This window comes from Taeniopygia guttata, chromosome 3, assembly GCF_048771995.1.
Source record: "Taeniopygia guttata chromosome 3, bTaeGut7.mat, whole genome shotgun sequence".
Lineage (NCBI taxonomy): Eukaryota > Metazoa > Chordata > Aves > Passeriformes > Estrildidae > Taeniopygia > Taeniopygia guttata.
The window spans coordinates 56,195,974-56,223,126 of NC_133027.1; the positions used below are offsets into that span (position 1 = coordinate 56,195,974).

The following is a 27,153-nucleotide window of genomic DNA, read 5'->3' on the forward strand; positions in this document are numbered from 1 at the left end:
CCATGGCATTCAGCAGCTGTGTCAGGAGAGCACAGATCTTGAAGTGATTTGCATCAAAAGTGTCAACTTTCATGCAGATGTCTTGGACATCAGAGGGTTTCTCAAATGGCACCTGGCTCCAGTGCTTAAGCAACTGAGTCCTGAGTCCTGCTTGTCACCAATCAGCTCTGCAGAGCATCTTGTTTGGTCTGACCTGAGGCTTCAGCCTCACTGCATAAATATGTATAGCTAGGCCATTTTAGGTCTTGGAAGTATCTGAGAAATTTATTTGGATTGGCAGACAGGATGGAGGAGGAGCATCTGAAGGCCAGACAGGATCGTTAGACTTCTCAAAGGAGCTTAGGCCTCTAGGCTTTAGGCAGCTGAATTGGGCATCCAGGCCCACTGACTGCAAGGGGACAGTAAGCTTGGCTCACAAGGAGGCACCAGGATTGTACGTCTTGTGTTGGAGTGATGTTTCTCCATCCAAATCCACAGTAAATGATAGTAGTGATTTTTGTTTGTTTTTTAGACTGTTAGTTCTCAATTTAAAAAAAAAGTTAAGAAAATGTATATTAATACTCTGATCTGTTGCAGAAACATGTGGCACACATTCAAAATACATGAGAGCTGTTTACCCCACAAAAACCTTTCCAAACCACTATACTATTGTCACAGTAAGTGAGAATTTTTGTTTTTCCTTTTCATTGTCTGGGTAACACAGAAAGGATTTTATGGTGCCTGTTTTTTGGTGAGATACAGGAACTCATTCTATAGATATCAGAGAGACAGAGAGAGAGATATGCTGAGATGGTACATATAGGCATGATCTGTGTGGCTGTACATCTTGTGCTATCTGGCCCTCCCCTGTAAGCTGGTTATTCCTGATCCTTGTCATTTTAATTGGAGCATGGGTGAGGACACAGCCTTTTGATGATAGTGGTTTTTAGGGTGGGTTTGGCAGTTGCCATGCAGCCACATGACATAGAGGGTACTATAGCACATCAGGTTTTAATTGGGCTGGGAAGGAAATATGGAAAAGGGAATTTGATGGGCATGCTGAATTCATTGTCAGGAAGATGATCTGTGTGAATTAGGAAAGTGTTCTGTTTCTATGATAAAAAAAGTTCTTTAAAATTGCAGCACTGTAGCAGTGTGCATTGAAACATAGTTAAGGGTCCATTTGATTTCAGGACTAAGCCTTTTATTTTGTTTATTCTCATTTTACAGGGATTGTATCCAGAATCTCATGGAATCATTGATAACAACATGTATGATGTAGACTTGAATGCGCATTTCTCACTTTCAGGGGAGGAAAAATTCAAACCCGCATGGTGGAAAGGGCAACCAGTAGGTTTGTTCATCATACAATATTTATGTCCAGAATGGTTTGTGTCATATCATAAAACAACACAAAAAGGGAATAAAATTAAAAACTGTGTAATATATTTGCAGAAAGTACTGGATGACATGTAGGCTTCATATTATAGGCTGCCTACAAAGTAATTCGCTTGTTATGAAAGTAAAAGAACTCTTAAAATGTTAATTCTGAGACTCAAAACTTTCATTTAATGTGGCAGCTAGTAAAAAAAGACTGAAATATTTAATCTAGTACTGGAATGGATTTCTTGCCACAGGGAGCCACAGTAAATGTTCAGTATGATTTGATTTTGGGGTATTTTTTTTCTTGTCTTTTGATGATTTGCTACAAAGTGAAATTGGTTTCCAAATTACATCTATTTACACATATCTATTTGCAAATATCTGGGCATTTAAAAACAAGGAAGGGAGTAGCAAAGAGCTTAACTTCTGAAAAAAATTATGTTGTTATGGCACATTTCATAACAACCCTGAATTGTACCTACGGTTATGATTAATATTAATATCCTAGAAATATCAAGCTCCAATATGGTGCTGCAAAAGACCCTAAACATATGCAATATGGGGTATACTTACTTAATATACATTTATATATGTGTGTCTGTGTGTCTGCGTGGTAATGTTTATAATATACTCAAATACCCAGATTTTGGTGCTGTTTTTTTTCCTGAAGGATTCTGTCAGGTTTCTAACACAACCAGAGCTTCACTTTCTAGGATTAATAGAAATATGCCCTCTTACAATAAAATAATATAATTAGAATCTATATCTGAAATAGAAATAGGTACAAACCAAAATGAAACTAATAGAATAGAATATTTCAGTTGGAATGGACTTACAGGTATCATCTAGTCTAGCTGCCTGAGCAACTCTGGGCTGCCCAAACATTAGATCATACTTTTAAGGGTGTTGTCCAAATGCCTCATAAACACTGACAGGCACAGGACAGCAACAACCAGCTTCAGGAAGCCCGTTCCAGTGTTGTATGTGTAATAAAATGTTTCCTAATGCCAATTCTGAATATCCCTAAGGCAGCTTCTTCTATCTTTATCCAGGGGTTTGCCACAGGAATAAGGATCACTGCCCATTGCCATTTATGGAAATCCCTATATGTTTTTTTCTATGCTGAGACTATCCAGGAAATTTCAACATCATGGTTTCCATGCTACTAGTTTTTCTTCAGAATGTGCATGTAGGAAACAAAACTTCAGATCAGATATGGTCATTAGGTAACTGTGAAAGGAGAAGGAAAAATGCGTGCTTGCAGCACGTATTTCTACTTTTGTGATCTGAAGTCCTCCAGTGGTGACAAAAAATCATTTGTTTGTATCTTTACCCAAAGGTCTGGCTGACAGCAATGTCCCAAAATTTGAAAGCAGGCACCTTCTTTTGGCCAGGCTCTGATGTTCCAATTGGGGGAACATACCCCACCTTGTACACCAAATACAACGGGTAAGATCTGATAATGGCTTGTCCTAAACTCCTGCAGATTACTCCAAAAAACCCAAAGTGGTATTTGACAGTTGAAGGAAATGAAAGACAAGATTTTTAAACAAGTCTGACAGATCAGTGCCATGTCACATTGTCCTGGTTATGCCATGGAATGACCAAAAATACTTGATATTTTCAAAACCATTCACAATGAGAAAGTCAAAGGGTACTGTATATTCTGCTCTCCTAGACAGTTTAGAGGTCCCAGCCAAATGCAAAACACTAGGAGAGCATTCTGGAAATGATTGGTAGCCACTGCTAAGCTGCACCAATGATTGCTGTATTTCCATGCATAAAAATAAGATATTATTAAGATATTATATAGGACTCTAAAAATACTTGCACTTGAGAATAAGCTTGCAGATAACCTATACCTTAAGACAACAAACACAATCTAGGAAGCCATAGCAAAAGTCTATGGGAGACAGAAATTACTGAAGAGAGACTGCTGGATAGGGAAGCTAGTGAAATAAGAGGGGCTCTAAATTTCCTCTGGTCTTGCTTGCATGTTTGATAATATGCACACAGCTGTTGAATCATAGTTCTTGTATGGCTTTTTCTAGTTCATTCAAAGGTTACACATGTGAAATACCAGTTACTGTCATAGTTTTTGTTGCCTTTTTTTTTTTTTTGTCTTGTTTGTGTTTCTTGGAGTTTGTTTTGCTATGGAAGGCATTGCCATTAGTAAATTATTTCTAGATTTTTGATGATTGTGAGGATTGCAGTGTACTTCCCATGATTCTTTAGAAAGATAAGCAAGCATAGAAGCATAAATCTCTATAGATAGCAGACTCTGAAGTGGTGTGTAGGCATGGTACTTGGAAAACACCTGGGTGCTGTAAGTAACTAACGTAGAACTTGTGTATGACTTTGAGGGAAAGCAGAGCTATTTAATAGGTGAATTCTTTTATAGGAAACAAAGCATGATCTCACAAAGGCTTTGATGGGATTATTACTTACTTTTAAAATATGGAAGTCCAAGGCTTATATATTCTGAAAAGAATAAAAATTACTCTACTTTGTATTTCAAGGTTTATTTCCTGAACTTTAAATAATTATTTATGAGTAGTATATATATAATTATATATGTATATATATAATTATATATGAGTAGTCCCACCAACACAGGTTTGTGTTTGCAAAATCAGGGTCTGTCTAATTTACCATTTAAAATGACTTACATTCAATTAAAAATAAGAGTAATAAATTCAATTGCTATACCTTGTTAAAATTCTTAGTTCCAGATCTGTGACTTTAATATATGACTAGAGTATGGACAGTGCTAGTCAGTAAGTCTTGTTAACATCATATCTTTTTTTATTTACTTTTTTTTTTCCTTTTCAGTTCATTTCCATATGAAGAGAGAATTTCAGGAGTACTGAAATGGCTTGATAATGCCCAACCTGAGAGGTAACACCTTTTAATGTCTACCTGCTTTGAGAGACTATAGCTTAGAAAGGTTTTAATGCTCAACAATTGAAATTTATGTCTGTGTTTATGAAACATGGAATCTGCCTCACCATTTTAAATGATTATTTGCTGAACTTAAGACTGTTCTGTATCTTATCATAGCTATGATAAGACTGTAGATACAAAAGTTTAAGAAGTGAACAGGATGTACTGTTGTATCAGTTTTATTTGATTGTTGTGTCTTTTTTCTTGGTGTGTGTCCTGTAGAAAACATGGAACATTCAGTTTCTAGTCTAAGTGTATGGATGAAAGATTTTATATGAAGGCTATTACACAAGAAAGGTTAAATACATGAAAGTAATTGCAGTAAGTAATTCAGGATGAAAAGTAAATGTCAGTGCTGATCGTGGTGTCAACTTTGTGACGTGTAAAGAAATGAAATATTTTATATGACAATTTGCTAATAAAATCCTAATGTATTTGCAGTTAGGAGATGCTCTCTAGAGTCTCACTGCTTAGTCAGGAAGAGCTCTTTCAGTTGGTAATTCCACTTACATCTCAAAAAGGATTGTTTGCTCTGGTGTCTGAGATCATTAATTTTTCCAGAGTGATTTCTGGTTACCTGTTAAAGACACTGGATATTGTTTCTGAAATTGTAACTTCAAAGAGCCTGTGTTGATTAATTACAAAACTCAGAAGAAGTTCAATGATTATATTTGCTGTATGGACTGTTATCAAGGTTTAAAGAAGTTATTTATAATTCCTTTTAAAATGTCATTTAATATTGCCTTTTTTTTTTTAAATCAAAGTGTTCTTTTTAGGTGCTGCCTCTAAATTCTCATAATGTTCCATTCTTATTTATTTCTAACTCAAGGCCTGATATATACACTTTATATATTGAAGAACCAGATTCTTCTGGACATTCATTTGGACCAGTTAGTGCTGGTGTAAGTAGTTCCTATATTTTTCTTATACTTAGTTGCACTAAAAATAGTGTTGTACTATGAACTTAACCAATTTATAGACCTGAAAAGGATAGTAGATGAAAAATTGCCATGACCCTTTTATGACTTTTGTTAAGAACTTTTGCTTGTGATTGAACCTAATGTGATGATTCCCACACTGTGTGGGAATCAGAATAACCATAAACCATCAGACTGAAATTTCATATCACACTAATAGAAAAATATTAATATTTATATTTAGACTGAACTTTAATGATATTATTATGTCATATTTAGAAGCACATGGCCTGGCAAATCCTCAGAGCTGTCTTTTATTTATTCCTATGCTGTACTTCAATGTTGGCTAATTTGTAAACCAGAAGTTTTACTTGCATGAAGGCAAAAATTTCAACCTTTAAGGATCTTAGATGTAACTGGCTTATCCCACAGGTAATCAAAGCCTTACAGGCAGCAGATAAAGCAGTGGGGATGCTCATGGATGGCCTTAAACAAAGAAACCTGCACAAGTGTGTAAACCTCATTGTTTTAGCTGATCATGGTAATGTATATACTTCTTTTTTCAAGTTAATTTTACTGAGTCACTGTTTTCTTCCTGTGTGAAATATGTGGGCTTGGTAGTGTTAATCCATTTTATAAATCACTTTATTTTCCTTGCCATATGAAAAAGTACTGTTTCTGTGTTGCCCTTTAGGGATGGAGAGGACCTACTGCAAGCAGTTAGAATACATGACTAATTACTTCAAAAAGGTGGATTTCTACCTCTATGCTGGGCCTGCAGCTCGCATTCGAGCAAAGAATGTTCCAAAGGACTATTTTACCTGTAAGTGTGGACCAATCCTGGGATTGAGCAATCAATATAGCAGGAAACAAACAAATAAACAAACAAACAAATAAGGAAATGGATAATCAGTAGTAATCAGCAGTGTAAGCAGCTTTCTATTTCCCTTAACTTGGCTTCAACACCCATGGAGGTTTTTTGGGATTTTTTTTTCAAGAATGAGCACTTTAGATAACTTTGAAGGTTAGAAAAGATTGTTGTAGACTCTAATTTGTATTTTCATTGCATGGAAAGAAGAAGTAAAGGTACTATTTTTTTTTTAAACTGGAATTCAGGGGTTTCATAAGTGCATTGTTCTTCACAGATTTCTTGTGCAACATTGGCAGAGTCAGTCTTTTGGAGTAATGAATACTTCTGTGTGTACAAAGTTACAGAGTCCGAACCTTAGCACAGTGTAATCTAAGCCTTGGTTAAGCCCTTTAGCTAGTATCTCCAAAGAACAGAAAATTGAAATAATTTGAGCTAACTCTGACTTGAAATAGATACCATGCTAGCAGACTGGAAAAAAAAATCCCAGAACTTTCTGTATCAGGGAAAAGAATGGAGATAAAATCATGGAAAAACTCTATGTATTGACTTCAAAGAATTTGTAAAGTATTTTAAAAGGCATAGTTATTGCAGGTCACAAATAAGAGCTGGGATTCCATTGTATTTTTAATTCATGTTTTAGAATTGTACTTATATTTGAAGGAACAATATTTATATTACATAAAGCAGACTTTCATTGATTTAAGTCAGATAAAAGCAGAGTAATGAGCTGAGAAAAGAATACTCATGGTTTTTTCTGTATCTCAATCTCAATAAAATTGTTGACTCATTTCCTCTAATAGTCCTAGATTTTCTGTAAGAATTTTTCTTCCATGAAGTGCTCAGATTTACTTTTTAGAAAGTTAATGTCAAATGGGTAAACTACTCTTTCAAAATGTGCAAGGTGAAAATATCAAGATAGACTGAAAATTTCTCTGTGACTAGTGCTGGAAGCAAAATACAAGACAAGTTCTCTGGGTCCTGTTCAATGTAAAAAAGGTTGTACTTCAAACAGGGGCTAGATAAGAGAAAAAAACCTCAGGTCTGAGATCTGTCAGTTTTAGATGTAGGGAGTCATCACCATGTCAGTTTTCTACAGTCTGTCCTGATGTACCCAAAGTTCTAGTGTTCTAGCGACTTCCACGGGCACACTTACAGGCAGTTACCATGGGAAACATAACATTCCTACCTGTGGAAGGCTATAGTTGCCACTATCTTCACAAGCTAATAAAGAAAACCAATTTTATAAACAAAAAGTTTAAGTTTTTCTCATGAGGCTTTGTCAGCAATTCAAATGTACATTAATTCTTCTTTTCTTTTTAACAGTTGACTCAGAAGGAATCGTTAAAAACCTCACAGTGAGTACATATTCTTGTAACTTTTACTCCTAGCTACTATTAATAGGAATCTGAAGGAAAAAAAAAAGTGTTTGTAAAAAAATTAGACTATGGCGCTAGTTTATAGTGTTGGAGTACACTAGTTTAAATAGTGTACTGACTCCAGTGTACCATGGGCAGTTCTGGAAGTTGTTCAAAGATGATACACAAAGGTTTGCCATAGGGGGTCTCTGTTCAGAGAAAATTATTCTGTACTTCACTTTGAAAGAGAAGAGGCTGACTTCAGAGGCTGACTAGTTTATCTAGTTCAGATAAACTAGAGTATATCTTCATGATAGAAGAGAATACAGCGCAGAGATGCTTTAGACAATAGGCATCTATTAGCACTGGAACAAAAGTGCTGCACTCAGGCTAGGCTAAAGTAACTTTTCCACACAAGAGATAATGACATTGTAGAGCACATTGCCACAAAGTGTTGTAGAGGCTGGAAATACAGGCAGGAGGGGGGGATTTTAGATGTATTAATGCAGCCCTGTAAGGGCTTTTAGACCTGATCCACAAGGAGCATCTGACTTAAAAAGTCCCTGAAGCCTAGAAGAAACTAAGCAGGTATGAGAAAGAAACTTCATTCAATACTTGGCTTGTTCTTATCTCTAAGTTTCTGATTCTGGAAATTTTGGAGATCTGATTTGAAACAGAGTACTAGGCAAGATAGGCCTTTGGCATCAGGCAGTATGACTCTCTTAGGATCTTTTTGACATATCATTGAAATAGTTGCAGTGTTTTTATGTATGCTATAGGGCCTCATGTAGTGGCAGTTGTGCTTGGAACTGAGCCATGCTGAATGGATGTAGCACTTGAGGGCAGGTCCAAGTTTGCCTGTGTCTCCCATGTGGGTACGCTTTGACAGCTGAGTTCTGAAGGATACAAACAAAGAAGTGCAGAACAGAGTGCAAAACTAAGGAAGATCTATTTCTTTTACTAAAGGGTGAAGTGGCAGTGCATGGTTCTTTCCTTATAATGGAAAGCCAATTCATGGCTTTTTCTTTTTTACTTTTTTTTTTTTTTTTTTTTTTTTTTTTGGTAGTGTTGAAGATATACATTAACACATGTGGGATGAATGTGCTGGACAAACTAGAAAAATTGTAGGACAGTTGTCTTTCTGTATTTCTTTCCTTTTACAATTTACAGTGAGTTAAACATTTAAACTGCTCCCTCTCAGTGTGCTGTCAAAACTTCCCCTTCTTTTCTCCATTGCCAGTTTGTTTTCTATTCTGTGGCTTGTCCTGTGCTAAGCAGTGGACAGGTATTGTGGTACATTTAGAAAAAATGCTCTCAGTTTGTCAAAATCCTGTGCCCCCAAGTGGATATGTTTCCGATAAATCTCCACTAGAGGTCTCCCGTTAAGCTGTCGAACACGTGGGAGCAGGATCAATGGCTGGAAATAGCTGAAGGTGCTTTCTCAGGGCTACATCCCCCACCTCCTTTATCATGTGGAGTCTGTCACATCAAAGAGCATCGGTATGAGGGGAATATCACAATCTGCATGTTCTCAACCCCAGCTGAAACTGCTACTGCTAGTAGTTACAGAGATGTGACATGCCTTATGGGAATAGCCTGGGACCAGGACGTGTCCTCTTTCCTTTTCTCTTCATAAATGGTTGGTGTATTTTGTCCCTCTCAAGTTATTAGAATGAGGGGATTTTGCAGAGAAGGGAATTGTGTGTTGTATATTAAGTGCTAATGAATAGATGTAAGTCATATGCTGATTTCCTCTATTTTTCCTTTTAATTAGACGATTACTTCCAGGCTAGCAAACACATTGAATCCTTATTTTTCATGTTCCTGGATTCCTCTGTTCTTCTTTGATGACTGCTGAGGCACAGTCATGTCACATGTCTGTATCCTGTGCAGAGCATACAATTCTAGTACTTAAAAGTGAAGATGTCAGACCAGACTCCAAGCATGGTATCATTTGCACAGCCAGTGTGGTAAAACAGGTCCGCTTCTGTGGCTTACCCAGCTTCCTAGCAGCTCTCCCTTTAGCATTTTAGATATTCTGGGTTATCCCAGTGCTGGTTTTGTGATCAGGAGCAACACTGCTGCAACTTTGCCTTGATGCTTGCAGCCAGCTGGAAAGGCTTCTAATGGCCATATATAGTTAAGTCTTTGCCGTATGTCATATGGCTATCCTTAGGCTCACAATTCCAAGCTCTTCCATGGCATGCCTGGTAATGCAGCAGTTATATGAACACACTAAATGTGGATGTAAAAGCTAAGACCTTTAGCTAACAGCTGAGCAATGTTCAGGCTTGCACTAGACTGTGCTATATTGTGTATACTTGGCTTGCGTTGTTATTTATTGTATGGTAAAGTGACAGAAGGTGGCAGAAATAAACTGCCAGGGAGCTTTCTCTTGTGAAGTGTAATCTTGCCAACTAGATACCAACAGGATTAGTATGGAAATATAGACTAAACAATTCTACTGAGTGTCTTTAAGCCTTAGATGTACTTTTACCATGGTATTTGTGGACTCGATATACAAATGGTATGTAGTCTGTTTTCAAAGAGTTCCAAAAAAGTGTGGCTTTTCCGTGCCTTGCTTCCGGGGGTTTTGTGCTTGTGTTCCTATCACTAAGATAGTTGTGATAATTTTGAATGATGGGAAGTTTCTTGAAACTGAGCGAAACTCACGATTGGACTCTTTCCTCTCACACAGTGCAGAAGATCCCCTCAGCACTTCAAGCCCTACCTGACCCCTGACTTACCCAAACGATTCCACTATGCTAACAACATTCGTATTGATAAAGTTCATCTTTTGGTGGATCGACAGTGGCTGGCTGTGAGGTAACATAAGTTGTGTGATTGTTATTCTATTTTTTCATCCCACTCCCATCCCTTTAATTTCTTTTACATGTGCTTCATTTCCTGTTTTGCTTTGGACATGTTACATTTCCATGTTTGTTACAGTTAAAATCATACTATGAGTGAAAAGGAAGCATGGTTGTTTTGGTGAAACCAAATAATTGTCCAGGACATACAAAAAGAATTGTGCACTGAAAAAAACTTATAATCACCCTATTTTAAACTACATTCAAATGTTCTTGGGTCTCTGCAAACAGGATACCTGCACTTGACAACTGTGCATTGAATTGTTATGGGTGACTATCTCTTTGTTTTTCCATGTGTCTTAGCAATGGGTAGATAAAAGTATGTATTAGCTACTATGTCAGAGTAGTCAGTTGTGTTGTTAATTCTATAGCCCATCCTCACATTTTCCATGTCTCTTCACCCTTCAGAATCCATAATGAAAATGCACTGTCTTGTAAGGCAAAACCCCGTGCAGTCTTATTTATATTATTCCATAGAGGCCAACAGCAGAGTTCTCCCATTTTAAATTTTCTGTTTAAATGCTGAAGAATATAACTAGGAATTTTTCCAAAACAGATTACACTTATTTTACAACCTGTAGCTAGGTAAAGGCCTCAGTTCAAAAATAGCCATTTTTCCAATTTGCTTTGGAAATATTCTTACACTGTACACTCATAACCAGCTAGGATAATTTATTACTGTCCGTAGCAATTTCTGTTAAAGGAGAAAGAGATCTTCATAGAAATGAACACTATGATGAACTGTAAGTACTACAACATGATGACAGAGACAGTTCTCAAGGAATGATTGAGTCTGTTAGCCACAATCACTGTTACTAAGAGCTTCTATTTGTGTCATTCTTATTTACATTCTGTGATGGTTTCTCCTTAGGGATAAAAGTTACACATATTGTGATGGAGGGAACCATGGCTATAATAACGAATTTAAAAGTATGGAGGTAAGATGATTTCTATTCTATTCTATCCTTGCACTTTCTTATATACAAAATCATGATGTGACATGTAAATCACCAAATTACAGAACAATGGAAGTTTTTGCAGTGAACTTTTTCTATTCTGGCCACAAGACATGTAAACTATAAACACATACTAGGTCCAAATATTTGTATTGCCTTTCATCGATGTGTACAAGGCCTGTTTCTTTGGGGTCCTGTAGTAAAACCAGTTTGGGCTTGCATTACCTGCTTGGAGACAGGTAGACTGCAGTAAATCGAGTACACCATGTTTAGCTACTGAATTCTTTTGTTCTTTCATTCTTCCACTGAGGCAATGACTGAAAAATTTCCACAGGCCCTGGGAGTTCATCTGAGCATCTGAAAGCCTGTATGCTCAAATAAACTAAATCTCATTGTCTCGGCTTATCTTACAACAGTTAGTCATACCACCAGAACAAAAAACTGGTTATCTATACTATCTGTTAGTACAGCCTGTGTTGCAGTTTCATCTCATTTTCACTTCCAGTTACAGTAAAAATATTTTGAGGTCTTGAGCTTTTGGTGTTTCATGTACTTTCTGTGATGTGAACCTTTAACTAAGGTCAAGCATGCCACTCTTAACTCCCATATTAAGTGCCTAAGAATCAGATCCCTCCAGATCTTTATAACTATGTTAAAACCAAATGTCAGTGATCAGAATTATGCTGAATGTTTGTATGGAAAGAAAAGGTAAATTCTGCTTACCATGGAAACCATAATAATAGATATCCTTGCACAGATGCCACAACTGATGCTTTTTTTTTTGTTTTTAAAGAAAGGAGCAACATGTAATCTTTCTATAATACTTTGAAAATTCCTTTCCTGTTATGGACACATAATAATATTTTAGAGCAGATCACTGTCCTGCTAGTCCTGTTTCCTGTATCTCTCAGCAGGCAGATCAGGAGGCTCATAAAGCAGTAGAAACTCCTTTGAGATTGTACATAGCATCCGTGTTCTTCAACAAACCTTGCAGGCTCCAGAAGGGCTGCCCAGCACTGCATTGTGCCATTGATGGTGCAGATGCAGGTCTCTGCTGAGCGTGCAGTGGGCCTCTGCAGTTGCCTGCTCCTTGCTTTGACCATGGCCATAGACTCTTAAGTGACCCAAAGACTTCAGAGTGCAACAGGTATTAAAAAAACACCCCAAAAACAAATAAGATTCATTATATAGTTTAAAATGTGAAATTTTGCTTTGCATTTTTCTTCAAATTATGTGCAATGGCAGAAATTTGTCTTCCTTACCAGAACAATCCTGTACTTTTAACTTCTGTGACTGTGAAAATACTGTATTTTGTCCATTATCCCAATTTTCATAAAGTGCAACTGAATTGGTTTTGACTTTGGATTCCTTTCAGTAACATTTTATTTTTTGTTATTATTATTACTACTATTACAATCTAGGCTATATTCTTAGCATATGGCCCAAGCTTTAAAGAGAAAACAGAAGTGGATGCTTTTGAAAACATTGAGGTTTACAACCTTATGTGTGGTGAGTAGAAACAACCCAGTACTTTAGATTATAAAGTTCAAATATTTTTTCAAATATTTTCAAATACCAGTGTTGTAAGAGCTAAAAGAAGCATAGCTAAAAATTGAGTGAATTAATTCAAAGCCAAAACACTGAAGCCATGCTCTTAGGCCTTCTTTACACTGCTAAGAAACTGACTTCCAGAAATTGTTCTGCTTTGAAGGTTTTTTTCTGATTGCAGAATTCCTTAAGAATCAGAGGGAACCTGCTACATGGATTTGCTGTCAAACTGATGCCTGTGAAATTGTGAATAAGAATCTTATAGAGAGTATCTGCTCTTGCTCATAACTTAAGATGGAACATTGCAGTTCCAGCAGGGCAGAATTAGGAAGCATGAGCCTCAGAAAATATGGATTAAAGCATCACACAAAAATGCAATAGGCTACAAAGTTTCACAATGTGATGCACTTGCAATGACATTTATACTTTGCATTAAACTGTCTAATCTTGTGAATGTTGTGACAATGTATAAAAATGTACCAACAGTACTCAAATCTCTAGTTACTAAATCTTGATGCAGTGGAAGACAGCAAAGAACCTTCCGATCTAGAAAATTGCAAGTTGGTGGGAGTAATAGTTAAAATAATGGAATAAGCTATTTCTTCTACCCTTAAAAAATTACTAGGAAACAAGTAGATTTGTAAAGAGAATAACTTTTTAAAATACCATTTTAGTCTTAAAATATGTTTACAAATTTCAAATGTTTCAACAGATTTGCTGCATATAGTACCAGCAGAAAACAATGGAACACATGGCAGCTTGAATCACCTCTTAAAGAAACCTTTTTACAATCCTTCACATCCAAAGGAAGTCTCATCTCCTTCTTCATGTCCAGTTTCCAGTCTGACTGCAGATGACCTGGGATGCAATTGCACGCAAGTAAATAGGAATTTCTGGCATTTTTAATCATCTTTGTCAAGTGTGTTCTGCTTTCTTAGTTTTTTTCTAAACAATGGAATAATTTTGAACAATTCTCTTATTTTTTACAGAATTTAGTTGAGTCACTAGAAGAGCTAAATGAGAGGTTAAATCTTACCACAGAAGAAAGTAAGTAGCAAAAAATGAAAAGAGCAGCAGTATTTTTAAATCTACACCTAGTTTATATTTTATGTCACTGGTTTCAGTGGGATTTTTTGCAATTTAATTACAATTGAAAGTGAAGTAGCAAAATCAGGTCAGAAGCATTTTTTTTTTTATTTTTTCCTTTTCATTTCTTTCAAAAATGCTAAGGGACTCTGTTATAGCAACATATATATATAAGAATAGAATATGAACTCCATTCAATTTTTGGAAAAAAACATAAAGATTTCAATGGTCTTGAAGAAAATCTGAGCACTGTCAGGCTGTGTGAGATAACTCTTGTTCTTTGCCCTGTATACATAACTTTACCTTTCTCTGATCAGAAATTCCCCTAGATACTTATTTCTATTTTTTTTGGTGGGGTTTCTGGCAGTTTTGGAAAACATTGTAATGCCTCCTAGTCAAATAAGATGTAAATTTCACTCCACTGCCAAGATAAAGTCAAAATGTTTGCATTGGTATGAAATTTCAAAGAAACAAGAACTTGCAAATCTGATATATTATATTGACTTTTGTACAATAAACATAATATGAAAACTATTTTCTACATTTTTTATTGTACTTATAAGCCTAAAGAACCACATGACTATGTTTACTGTTGGATCTATTTGCATTTGGTGAAGTCTAAATTAACTATTTTTGTCTGCCCTCTTAACCCCTTGTGCCATCCAAAATATTATAGAAGAATGAATCAATAATTATTATTTGAATTTCAGTAATGAAGGCCAGCTCATCTCATTTGCCATATGGGAGACCCAAAGTTCTTCAGAAGGAAAAGGTCTACTGCCTCCTTTCCCATCATCAGTATGTGAGCGGATACAGCTATGATATCTGGATGCCACTGTGGACTGCATACACTGTAAATAAGCCTGTAGGTTATCAAATGTCTCTACTACTCTTAAATATGGGGTCTAATGGATTGAAAATGTGGTCCATTCATCAGGAGCCCTGTTTAAGGACTGGTGGATGTCATGTGACTAAGGCACTTGTGTCAGAAATATCTTTGATATCATTTAAAATTCACCTATCTTAACGTTTTGAGAAGTGGGAATGACCATTTGTTAGGGACACAGAAGATGTAGGAGAGCATAGCTGCTGGTGAGCTTGTTCTATTAAGCCTGTTCTGTAAAAGGGATATACTGTCAAGACAATTCTCCATCTCGCCTGTCGGTTCCTGTGGAAAAGCAGGCTGTGATTTCTCATATCAGAAGTTTGAAGCTTTCCAATGAGTATTGTGATCTTTCTCCTATTAAATACCCTCTATGCAACTCTACAAGACAGTTTGCACTAGTGCATACTTCTGTGTGTTCTTTGCTCTCTGTTACATGATATAATTTCTGAAAAATGTAATTATAGTTGAATGAACCTCTGAGTGTTCAAGGGTATGCGGATCCAGAATAAATAGTTTGAGTTTTCAGGGTCAGTAAACTAATGGACATTCAGGGGCTTATTTGCCCTTATAATTTTACCTTTTTTCTAAGTTGCCTTGAGGAAATAGTTTCTATGTTGATTCTTCTGTCTGAAGAGGACTGTTATTGATGTCTATGTGATTTCTTATTTCATCACTACAAATATGAAGAAATTAGTTTAATCAATAAAATGATAGTATTTCAGAAAGTTTCACTCCATACTTTCTACTGGTTTTTCACTATCTTGGTTGAAAGATCATGAATCCAATCCTAAGAAGGCTAAAAGTAATTTAAACAAATGTCCATTTCAACAAGGACTGTTTATACTTCCTGTTTGAAGATCTACCATTAAACCTTGTAATGAACGTTCACTACCCATTTGAAAACTAATTTAATTGTGGGCATATTTTTTGTCTGATTTTGTTTTAAAAAGTTTTAAAAGTCCGATCAGAGCTGCAGTCTTCTTAATATTGAGCTTAAATAAGGCTCAAAAACCCAAATAACTTTTCAACATTTTCCTTTGTTGAAAAACAAGTTCTCAGTTAGCAAAGAATCATAGAATCATAGAACTTTAAAGGGTTGAAATGGACCTTAAAGATAATTTAATCCCAATCCAGCCCTGCCATGGTCAGGGACACCTCCCACTAGGTCAGATTGCTCAAGGCCTTATCCAGCCAGGCTTTGAACACTGCCAGGGTTGGGCCATGGACAGTCTCCTTGGGCAACTTGTTCCAGTGTCTCACAACCCTGTGAAAAAAATTCTTCCTAATATCCAACCTAAATTTCTGCTCTTTCACTTTGTACCCATTGCCCCTTGTCTTATCACTACAGTTCTTGACAAAGAGTCTCTCTCTGGCTTTCCTATAGGTCCCCTTCAGATACTGGAAGCGTATAAAGAAAGCTCTTTTTCAACTTAATATCTAAATTAAGAGAAATACATATTTTGCAGAAGTTTTTTATAGCAGTTTATGTAACATTGTGGGAAGCAGTGAATGACTGAGACTGAAGTATTGGAGGATATAGGTCACAGCAGACGCTAATGCAATGATCCATGTTTTAGATCAAATGAAAAGGAAATAAAAAATTCCATCTGTAATAGTGTCAGAGACACAACAGTGAAAGGCTCTGAGTGTAAGAGCTCACACTGACTTACCTTGCACAGTAAGCTGACATTATGATTTTTTATTAAAAGTGCTAATTTAGAGAAATTTGCTTTGTAAATTATAATGCCTGTGGAAAGACAGAGGGGCAGAGCTAATGCCTTTGACTGTAAGATTTGGCTGCAATACTTGGGAATGACAGAAAGTTGCCCTTTCTACAGAATTTTTATTGTATCCTGGGTTAATTATGTTTGGATACAGCCTGTGGAGTGCTTTACACAATTTGTAAGTTGGGGTATATCTCATCATTATGTAGCTATAAATAAGGTCTTCAATATTAAACTAGGTAATTAATGCAGGCTGGGCTTTTGCTGGTTTTGTGTGATTTGGAAGTTTTGAAACTGGATGAATAGCATACATTTGCAGAGCTTATATAAAAGACGTCAGCATTTTGATTACTTAGTATTCTCAAGAATAAGGAAAATTTAAGATAGAAGGACATTAGTTTTCTTGAGGTTTTGTACTCATCTGCCAGGGAGGAAGGCACATTTTCTCTCAAAAGGACAAACATGCCTGAAGTGGGCTGGATTTGACATAAGAGACCACGGCAGATGCTTAAATTCTGTCATGTAATGCAAATAATTCTTGCTTCTTGACACTAATTAGCGGCTCATCAAAAAGTAATAACCCACATCAAAAAGGACAATTCATGATGTGATAGGCACAGCCAATTTTTAATTTTAACTGCTTTTTTCAGGAGACATTGTGGTTCTTTGACCTGAAATAGAAGAAGCCAAATTGATGATGAATGGGGTTTTTTTTTGTTTGTTTTTTACACATGATCTGCTCAGGAGTCTAAGGAAGAATTTTGTCTTTTATATTTCATTCCATGTGGTATATATGTTTTTCATTAATATACAACCTGACCATAATATGGCATTTACTTGAATTCTGACAAAAGTAACTAAAGAAATTAAATCAAGGAGTACAAAGAGGCGCATATCTGTTCTTTATTTTTGCTTGGTTTTAATTGATCAAAACAAACAATGTACTGAAAATCAAATTAGATGTTTAACTTCTATTTATAAAGGTATAATGCAAAATTATACAGTCTTACCAAAATGAAAATAAGTTACATGTAAATGAGGATGAAAAAAAATGTTAAACACAAAAAAGCATATTCAGATGATTTAATGTTACTGTAAAATTATGAAAAAGTGTGTAGAAAAGGTTATAGGAAAAAAAAGTGAAGGTTATAGAAAGAATTCTAGTCATCAGAATCAGTTTTGGCCATATCTTTTGGTGAAGTTACTAAAGCTTGTAAAAGCTTCTAAATTTACTGTGGATTTCTTTATCTGTAACTCTTCATCAGCAAGATTCTTGTGGAGACTGCATCCTCAGATGCCAAGATGAGGTGATACTGTCATTTTTATATACTAGCTGCTTTCCAGGAGGATGTGACATTTGAGTTTGTGTTTCCAGAAATATGTAAAAGTGACGAATGAGTCAAATGTGAAATCTGTTTTTGCCTAAGGTGTAACCTTATTTTGCTGCTACAGTTTTACATGGTACATACGGATTTCCCTGAATTACTTAAAAACAGAAGTAGAAGAAAAACACTACCCAGAAAACATTAGTGTCCATTGCTTGCATTGACCTGATTCACTATGAAAATAGGAGAAGATTCAATGAAGTCCATTCTAGAAAGTTAAAACCTACAAAGCATTGGCTTAGCCACAGACGTGGGTGTAAATTTTTTTTTTCCTTTTCACAGGAAAACACATCTCCTCTTCCTCCCACTGTTTCAGACTGTCTGCGGCCTGATGTTAGAATCCCTGCTGCTTGGAGCCAAAATTGTTCCGACTACCCAGAAGAGCTGACCTTGACCCACAGTTTCCTCTATCCTCCCAGTGAGCATGGTTCTTTTTATAGAGACCTTAGAAAGTCTTAATCAGCTGGATGTGGGTTTATGTTTAAACATATACCCAAACACCAAAACAAACTTCTTTGGATCAGCATGTTGGGCAGAAAAAGGTTTCCAGTGTTTGCAGACTGACCAAAAGTAGGGCAGCTGCTACTTGTATCTAAATATTTTTGGTTTAGAATATTTAAGGGTTTTTTTAAGACATGGAACGACTTGAATGTGATGAAAACTGGTTGGAATGATGTAAAGGGTTAGAAGGAAAGGCTGTCCCTCTTCCTCTGCATAAATATTCATTTCCTATTTTCAAACTTGATAATTATTATTTATTGAGTAGATTTCTTGAATAAATTTGGAGATATGTTTGCAGTAGGAGCATACATTCATGCTCAAATGTAACATGTAATTGAATTACATGTACCTACAATTTATAGTGACATATGAATCAATTGGTCTTTGTATAGTATTCCATTCACTTATATTTTGGTCTTTTTATATAGACTACAATTCATCTGATCTTGAACAGTATGATGCCTTACTCACCAGCAATATTGTTCCTATGTATAAAGCTTTCAAAGGTAGGTTGCAAAATTTTGATTGATTATGATTAATTTTCTATAATTATTGTTCTGGGTTTGATGAAGCTATCACAAAATTTTAAAACATTAATGCATGGCCTGCTGTATATCTAGATGTTGCAGAAATATACTTAAAACATTTTAGGAATATATGTTTGAAAATTTATAACACAATTATATGGCTTTGGGTTTTTGGTTTGTTTTTTTTTTGGGGTTGTTTTTGTTTTTTTTTTTTTTTTTTTTGTTTGTATAGTCTCATCTGATTTCTACTTATCTCTGCTTACCTGTTTGCTTTTCAATTTGCTCTTCATCTCCTCCGGGCTGTCATAGCATGAAATGCTAGCTATGAAACTCTCATAAAAATTTCCCTTGAGAATATGCTCAAGGTGAATGAAAATGGTATCTTTTCTTTTTTCAAAATCTAAAGAGAAGGACTCAACAATATTAATCTTGCAATACTATTTCTATAATGGATGTTTTATTATGCAAGAATGGTTAGCTCGTCCCATCCAGCCTGACTCACATTTGTTTGTAGTCATTGATAAGAAATTTTCTATAAATGCTTATGATCCTGTTTTACTCTTAGGCCTAGGCTCATTTTCATAGAAAATGCATAAAAAGAGGAATTTTTAAAGGAAAAAGTTGAGAAAACCCGACTATTTAGCTACCTTTCTAATACATTCAGACCTCATTTATTTATTCACTCATATATAAAAACAGAGATCTAGAAGACCTAAGTGTCTTTAATCTTCCAAGTAAATCACAGGCTGTGAAAAATCCAATTTTAAAGGAAAACAACAAGAAATTTCTATAGGCTATAAGCAACAGGTAAATCAATAGGAGATGCCCTCAATGCCCCAAACCTGCCAGGCTTTTTTGCTATGTCAGTTGTAAATATTTTAATAATCTCACTCTTTTATATTCTACAAATTGTATTTTCTTAATTGACATCTGTGAAATAAGCCAAATTGTCTAGTGATGTTTGGCACGAGTTCTTTACATTTAAACTAACATGCAGGTGGTGAATATTCCTCTCAAAAAAACATTATGTCAGTTCCTACTGTTTGTAACACTGCAGATACAGGCAGATCAGCCAGAAATTAATGAGCTGTAGGTTGGTAGCTCCAGCTTTAGATCAAATCAATATATACTCCAGTACTGTGATTTGCCTTGCAGGACTACAATAGCATTTACAGCACCTCTTTCAAAGGCAAGTGGGAGTATGTCCAAAAAATCCAAATTTTGTGTAACAAAGAGTTGATTTTATTGGCAGTTTAGTTCTGAACTTTTTTTTATTAATCTATAGTGAAAACACAAATATGCTATTACTTTAAATTTATATTAATTTTGCTTTTATTTCTATTTTATGACAGACATATGGGACTATTTCCATAATGTGCTTCTTCAGAAGTATGCTAGAGAAAGGAATGGGGTAAATGTTATCAGTGGACCAGTGTTCGATTACAATTATGATGGCCATTTTGATAACCCTGATGAAATTAAACAGTAAGTATGTGGAAAAGTCAGAAGTCAAACTCTATATGACTTCCACTGTGTTTCCACATGAAAAAACCCTATTATTTTAGAAGACTAAGAAACAAGTATAATGGAGAATGCAGTATTCTCTCTATAATCCTGCATCCACTATTACTCATACAACAGGAAATGCTCTTGCAAACAGACACAGTACCATGGAAGTTCAAGTAAAGAGTAAAAAAGCTGTGCAGTTACATGTGTCTCTCTATACACATGCACAGGTACAAACTAGTAATTAGTTTCCCAAGATGATGCCTAAATTTTAGATTTTGGGCCTCTGTATCATCACCCAACCCAGAAATGCTGGGAGAATGTATGACATTTTAACATGCAGAAGACATGCTTAAGCAGAATTTTCTCACTTTGATGTTTAGTTCACTCACCTGTTTGTTGTTTCTTCCTATTGTCTCAAACTGATGTATTTTATCAAAGATTAGATTTGTGTGTTTGCCCTTGTTGAATCACATAACTAGAAATGCAAAATGTAACATTCCTGAGAGGTACCTGTGCATAACAGTGGCTTACACAGCTCACTGCAACATCTGACATGTTTACACATAAATTATGAAGACCAATTATTTATGTCACTGAATAAGGATACAGGAAATAAAAACAGAATTAGAAAAACTTAGATTAGGGAAAATACCTTGTGAGAGTGAGAGCAAGTAGAAAGGTGCTGGGAAATTTGCACAGCTGAATCTGTCACTGGATATGTTTTATTCAGGCTAGACTTGACCACATTTGTTTAAAATGGTTTGAGAATGGGAAAATCAGCCTGCCACGTAATAGGAGGGTGGAAGGGAAAAGAGACTACAACTTCCTTCCCAGCAGAATGTTGTAATACCCAGTTGACCACATAATGCTGCCTCCAGTTTGGAATAAGTATGTTTTAGTCAGCATTGTTAGGCAGTCATACAAAGCAGTGTAATAATTTCAGTGATAGCGTTTTGTTCAATACTGAACCAAAAAGCCTTGGAAGCATTCAGCTCTTTATACACAAGAGTGACCATGTTTGCAGAATAGTCAGAAAAGAGCAGCAAAGACATTCTTAACTGAGTATCCTAAATATGGTTTCTACAGCACACAGCCACAAATCACTGTTCTGGCATTTCTCAATGGCAAGGAGCCAGAAGTTAATTTTCTCATTGCTCTCCTCCAATTCATGTGGTTGAAATTCTTCATATAATGAAGGGCAAATATGATGCTCTATTCTGACTCTTCGAGCTGTAGAGATCTCTGACTCTGGCAAAACAGAGTATTGACCATATTAAGCAGTCCTGTTTCAGTGGGACTGCTTGTAGCACACAGAGTAATCCATGTATGTTTGGCTGTTCATTAAATAAATGGTGAGGCTATTTATCCCATCAGGTATTTTTTTCAATTACAAAAGAAATTTAAGTCATATAGTATTGAAAGATATATGTTGAGATAAATTCTATAAATTTCTAATTGCATCTGTGGTGTTAATACTTGATATCTCAATAAATGCCATAACGAATATTTGTTTTGTAGGTATGTAAACAATACAAAAATCCCTGTCCCAACCCATTACTATGTGGTTCTGACGAGCTGCAAGAACACATCCTATACTCCCCTGAACTGTTCAGGGTCCTTGGATGCTTTGTCTTTTATCATTCCTCATCGACCTGACAACACTGAAAGCTGTGCTGTAAGTATAGTTCTACTTTCCTGTGTGCCAATGAACTTTGGGAACTGATTCCCATGGGAATATAGTCATCCAGAGAGTCTTTATCAGTCTGTGGAATTTACTCATTCCCCATGAGCTGGCAATGAGCTCAAGCTCCACCAGAAGCAATCACCAGAAGACCAAGGAACTCCAGGAGAGGCAGGTGGAAACTAATGAGCTGTTAGGAAGCAAGGAAGAAGAAAGGAAGGTAAGATAAGAGGATTGGGAAATGCTGTCTCCTGAGAAGGGCTGACAACAGCAGCACAGGCAACAGGGAGATGAGATATCTTTATGGAAGACTGCTTAAGGATAAACTTCAGAGGTATCAGAGGACTTCAAGTGTCATTCCCTTCAGTTGCTTATTCCACATCTATGAGAAATTAGCAGGCATTTGGATGCATGGTCCTGCAGTTAAAATCCATACTTGAATTAAATTAAATCTGTTTACCACTAACTCTGTGAATCTTATGCCTGTAGCAAACAAAATACATAATCTGAGTGTAATACATATTGCTGAGGCAGCTGAGTGCCTATTCCACAAACTCTGGGTTGCAGAAGGTTCCTAAACTGAGTGTATATATAATGCACAAGTACAGATGCACAGACTTGAACTGGTCTTCACAGACAGTTTTTGGTTTATTTATAACTTTGAACTTATAACTCCAGACAGGTGCAAGCTTGCCCTACTTGGAAACAACTTCTATGTCTCGCCATTTGTAGTGTGGATAATCCACAACTTCCTAGTGAGATCTTTTTAGTAGTTCAGGGTTGACTAATTATTACAATGAATTAGTTGTTATATTTAGAAATTATTTTATTGTAATTTCTAAAGTTTAGCAATAAACCCCAAATCTTCTCACTTTATATTAATCATGTTTGGCAGTAACATAAATTTAATTAATCATTTGCCTCAGAAGCAGATATTGTTAATGAAAAAGCAAATTACCAGCTGTTTGCAAAACAATCCTTGTAGTAAAAGAACATAAAATAACATTTTGGATTGATTAGTGGTTACATTTCCATTGTTTGCCCTGTCTAACCAGCAACCATTCTTGCTGTCCAGCAATCAAGACTGAGCTGCTGTAAGGACTTTTTGTGAGTTGTCAGGTGCCCATTTCTTGACTGGCCTGAGCAGTGCAGCTAATTTGCACTGTAACTAAAACTATCCTTACCTGTGTGTTTGAATTGTGACTCATGCATTCTGTAGTTAAAAGTCGCCAGTGCCATTTCAGCTCAATTCTTCTGCTCTGTCACTTTGGAAGTGGAGAGGTGGGTAGAAGAGACATCCACTTGATTCTATTTAAATGAGATCCCTAAGAGCAAGGCTGTAAAGATGCCCAGGAAAGCCTGAAAGAAGTTTTACCAACTGGAAGCCTTTAGTCTGCCAGACCAGGTCAAACATTGGTAATTGCCTAACACTGCCACCAAACAACAGAGGGCCTTATATGTGTTTGAACATTGTTTTTGTTTGTTTTGACAGGAAAATAAGACACTTTCTGAATGGGTGGAAGAAAGAGTTCAGGCTCATTCTGCACGTGTTCGGGATGTGGAGTTGTTAACTGGGCTTGACTTTTACCAGGAAAGAAATGAATCCGTCTCTGAGATTTTGCAGCTAAAGACATTTTTGCCAATATTTGAGACTGAAAGTAACTGATTATCTTTGGAAAAGGGGTCAGTGCTTGGAAGAAAGAAAATTTCAGTGATTTCACTTTTTTCCTTGGTTAAGATTATGGGAGTATTTTTCAAATTTGTGTTTTTCAGTCAAATGCTTTGTGCCAATAAAATTTGAATAAAAATGATACATAGAATTTTCTGAAGTGAATTAAATCATCATTGTTGAGCCAGGCTTTCAAAATACAGAATATATTTTTATTATGTAAAAACAAATATATTATGTTACTATAAAAATACTTGAAATATTATATGTGATATATATAATAGCAGTTTTAATGATTGAAAAAAATGTAAAAGGAACATTTTTTATACTACAGAGACAACAGAACTGTAAATTGTATATAAAATACTTATACAATGGAGTTGAAAAATAAAACAATTTGAGAGGAGTGTGTGTGTGTTTCTTCCCTTGTATTTATCAAAGAGGTTATGGTTCTCTAATACAAGCACATCCTGAAATGTTATGAATTTCTCTTTCTCACCTATTAATTCATATGGGAACATATTCAGACTCACAAAAAGTTTGTATGTAGTGCAAGTGATCATCACCTGTGTTTTCCACTTGGGTTAATTCATTATGCTAGTAACAAGGGAAGTGAAGTAAATCAGCTATATTCTTGTACCCTCAGAAATCTTAAAACATTCTGAACATGAAGAGGTAAAAGAAATTTACCTGTATTTGCAGTGGTTTCCAAATGCCTGATGATAACAAAATGTTTGTATCTATTTTTAAATAGTTTGACATGAGATTAGAGCACAAAATTAGTAGTAACATCCAAAACAAATAGTCACTCACTCTGTAGGGACTTTGCACACAGATATTGTGTAACACTATGCTGTACACAAATTATTGCTGAGGACAGGTAAGTAGGACAAGACAGTGGAAATTTCCGGATTATGCTAATACAAAAATGCCACCCATAATAGAATGTTGAGATGAACTACTCCACTACAAATGTTGCTAAGTGCATTTATGAACAATCACACATGAAAAACAGCAGAAAATTGCTCATTTAATTTATAGGCACATTGGGGGCATTTTAAAGAAATGTGAAAGCATGTTTCAATCTGTAAAACTAACTGTGGACTGAAGGAGCTATGTCTATTTAAAGAATGAAATTTTAAATTTCCAAACTTTTCAGTACAAAGAATCCAAACCCACCACAGGACACTATTTTTCCCAAAGTCCCCAAGATGATCAGTATATGCCCACACACCAGACAGAATTTAGCAATACTGATCTTAAAATCATGATGTTGGACCAAGCTGAACATAAAGATTTTTATCTCAGTGAAACCATTACACCATCACAGAGTTGCAGTTCACCACCCTACAATGTTTTGACATCTTAAGTCTGCCCACCTAAATCAGAAACTTCTGCTAAACTGCCCCAATTAAGAACATGACTGCTTTTTCACTTTGTGGTAAATCATACCCTAACTCAAATAAAAAAATCTAGATTTACTGTAGAAGAGCGGGACAAAAGAACAGTGACTAAATGTATAAAAATAGATTGGGTTTATTTTACTCTGAAATGCTGAGAAATTAAAAAGTTAAAGTAATAACAGATAGACAATACAAAATAAACACATCATATTTAATTTAAAAACATAATCCTCTGTTGTTAATCATTCTGCTTTGTCTAGGGATTTAAGAAATTATGCTGTTTCTGAACATTTCAAACTTCTGTTCCCTAGGGAATGTGAGTATAGCTTTCCCAAATTGGTAATCCCCTTCTTTCTGTGTTTTTCAGCCAGTTCTAAAACTCCTAAAACTGAAGTGGAATAGCCACAAATTAATCTGCTGACTGCAAAAGCAGATGTTGCCAACTCTCGGCTCTCTGAGCCACCTTCCATGTGAGAATTAAAAATGTAAATTCTGCAAAACGTGATTTTCCATAGACCATTATTGAAGATAAGAAACTGAGTGCTCCTGTAGACATTGAAAACCTGAACTCTGGAGGGCCTTGCTGCTTCCCTCTCTTATGCTTGGGTCCTTTTTAAGTTTTGGAGTATTAGAACCAAACCTCCAAGCAAGTATAGAAGCTTGCCACTACCTATATCTAGTCTTTGTCTGTAGCAAGGCCAAGTAATAATGAAAGAAAGTAGGCAAGGGAAACAGCCCACCGTGCTCCAGAAAAGGCACAGCAAGGAAAAGCTTAACAGATGTTTTTTTAGTAAGTGCTACTGTTTCCCTAACACCACACCCTGGCTCTGTGAGACTGTCACCATATAAAACAAACCTTTTTTGCTCACTTAATATTTATTATGGAGACTGCTGGCTTTTTGTCAGTACCTCCCTGAAGTGCCTTCAAAGCTGAGTTGAAAAGCAGACATTGAAGTGGCACAGAATGCCCTTTACCTTGGACATCCTCCTCTAAGGGAAATAGTGTCAATGGATTTATATAGAAAGGCTGTTTTTAAAAATTACCTCCTGCACAGGTCCTGCAATATTTGTATATAGGATGATGGGATTTTTCACATGCAACATGTGCAACTGTTTGTAAGTACTGATTTTTTTTTCTATACTTACTGTGCCATTTCTGTGCAGTAAGGGAATTAATACCTCTGGGTGAAAGGCTTTCAGTAGGAAAGGAAAGCAAATCTATCATGCCTCTGGATCCAAAGTCTTGAGAAAAGTGGAGGCTCAGAATTGTCCTCTTAGAGCAGCACTTGCCTGTCCCATCGCAATTCCCCTGGGGAGGGAGAAGTGAAGACTACTGGCATGACTTTCCTTAGTCTGAAAGTGGAAGGAAATACAAATCCTTCCCAGACCCTGACGCATGAACCGAAGAGCAGGACTGTCCTCTGAAGGATGAGAAGTGCTGGGTGGAATTCAAATTTGTGTAAGTCAGGGTAAGGACATGGGACAGCTTTGGGTTTGACATCAACCAGACTTAAAGCAGGAGAAGTGCCAAGGACACCAGTTGCCATAATGTACACTAAGGAGACTTGGCAACTGATGTGTCCCATAAACCAACTTGCCCACTGTCCAGGAAGATCAGCCACAGCCTACTTTGCCTGTAATGGTTGGGAATTGGAACGAGAGCGAGTGGCTCCTAGGACTGGCTGCAAGGATGTGCATTTCTCCAGGTCTTACCCTGTGTGAGAGAAGCATGGCTGGGAGGACGAGTTCGGCTTTCCAGAGGCTTTCCAAAGAAAGATAAAATTGTAGAGCTTTGTCTGGTGTCTAGCCTGCCTCTTATCAGTGAGTCAGATTGCTGCCTAACAGATGGAACAACTCCCTAAAGGGATGTGTGGTTCTGCACAAGATGAGGGACTGTACAGTGTGGTGTTACAAGCCAAGAGGCAGGGGAGCCTCATCTGGGCAGGTGGCGGGCACTTTC

The 27,153-nt window shown here is 36.3% G+C and overlaps 1 protein-coding gene across 1 annotated transcript in view; it reads left to right on the plus strand.

Annotated features, from left to right (window-relative positions):
• Positions 1–24,196, plus strand: part of ENPP3 (ectonucleotide pyrophosphatase/phosphodiesterase 3) — a 35,761-nt gene extending 11,565 nt beyond the window's left edge. The window contains exons 7-25 of the mRNA XM_012572600.5: positions 577–656; positions 1,210–1,329; positions 2,702–2,811; positions 4,195–4,260; positions 5,135–5,207; positions 5,655–5,763; positions 5,917–6,045; positions 7,417–7,448; positions 10,147–10,274; positions 11,190–11,256; positions 12,696–12,783; positions 13,535–13,701; positions 13,812–13,869; positions 14,619–14,773; positions 18,186–18,321; positions 18,833–18,910; positions 20,284–20,416; positions 21,959–22,115; positions 23,614–24,196. Of these exons, the coding sequence (XP_012428054.4) occupies positions 577–656; positions 1,210–1,329; positions 2,702–2,811; positions 4,195–4,260; positions 5,135–5,207; positions 5,655–5,763; positions 5,917–6,045; positions 7,417–7,448; positions 10,147–10,274; positions 11,190–11,256; positions 12,696–12,783; positions 13,535–13,701; positions 13,812–13,869; positions 14,619–14,773; positions 18,186–18,321; positions 18,833–18,910; positions 20,284–20,416; positions 21,959–22,115; positions 23,614–23,787 (2,060 nt within the window). The 3' untranslated portion in view covers positions 23,788–24,196. The remainder of the gene's footprint in view (positions 1–576; positions 657–1,209; positions 1,330–2,701; positions 2,812–4,194; positions 4,261–5,134; positions 5,208–5,654; positions 5,764–5,916; positions 6,046–7,416; positions 7,449–10,146; positions 10,275–11,189; positions 11,257–12,695; positions 12,784–13,534; positions 13,702–13,811; positions 13,870–14,618; positions 14,774–18,185; positions 18,322–18,832; positions 18,911–20,283; positions 20,417–21,958; positions 22,116–23,613) is intronic.
• The last annotated feature ends 2,957 nt before the right edge of the window (positions 24,197–27,153 follow it).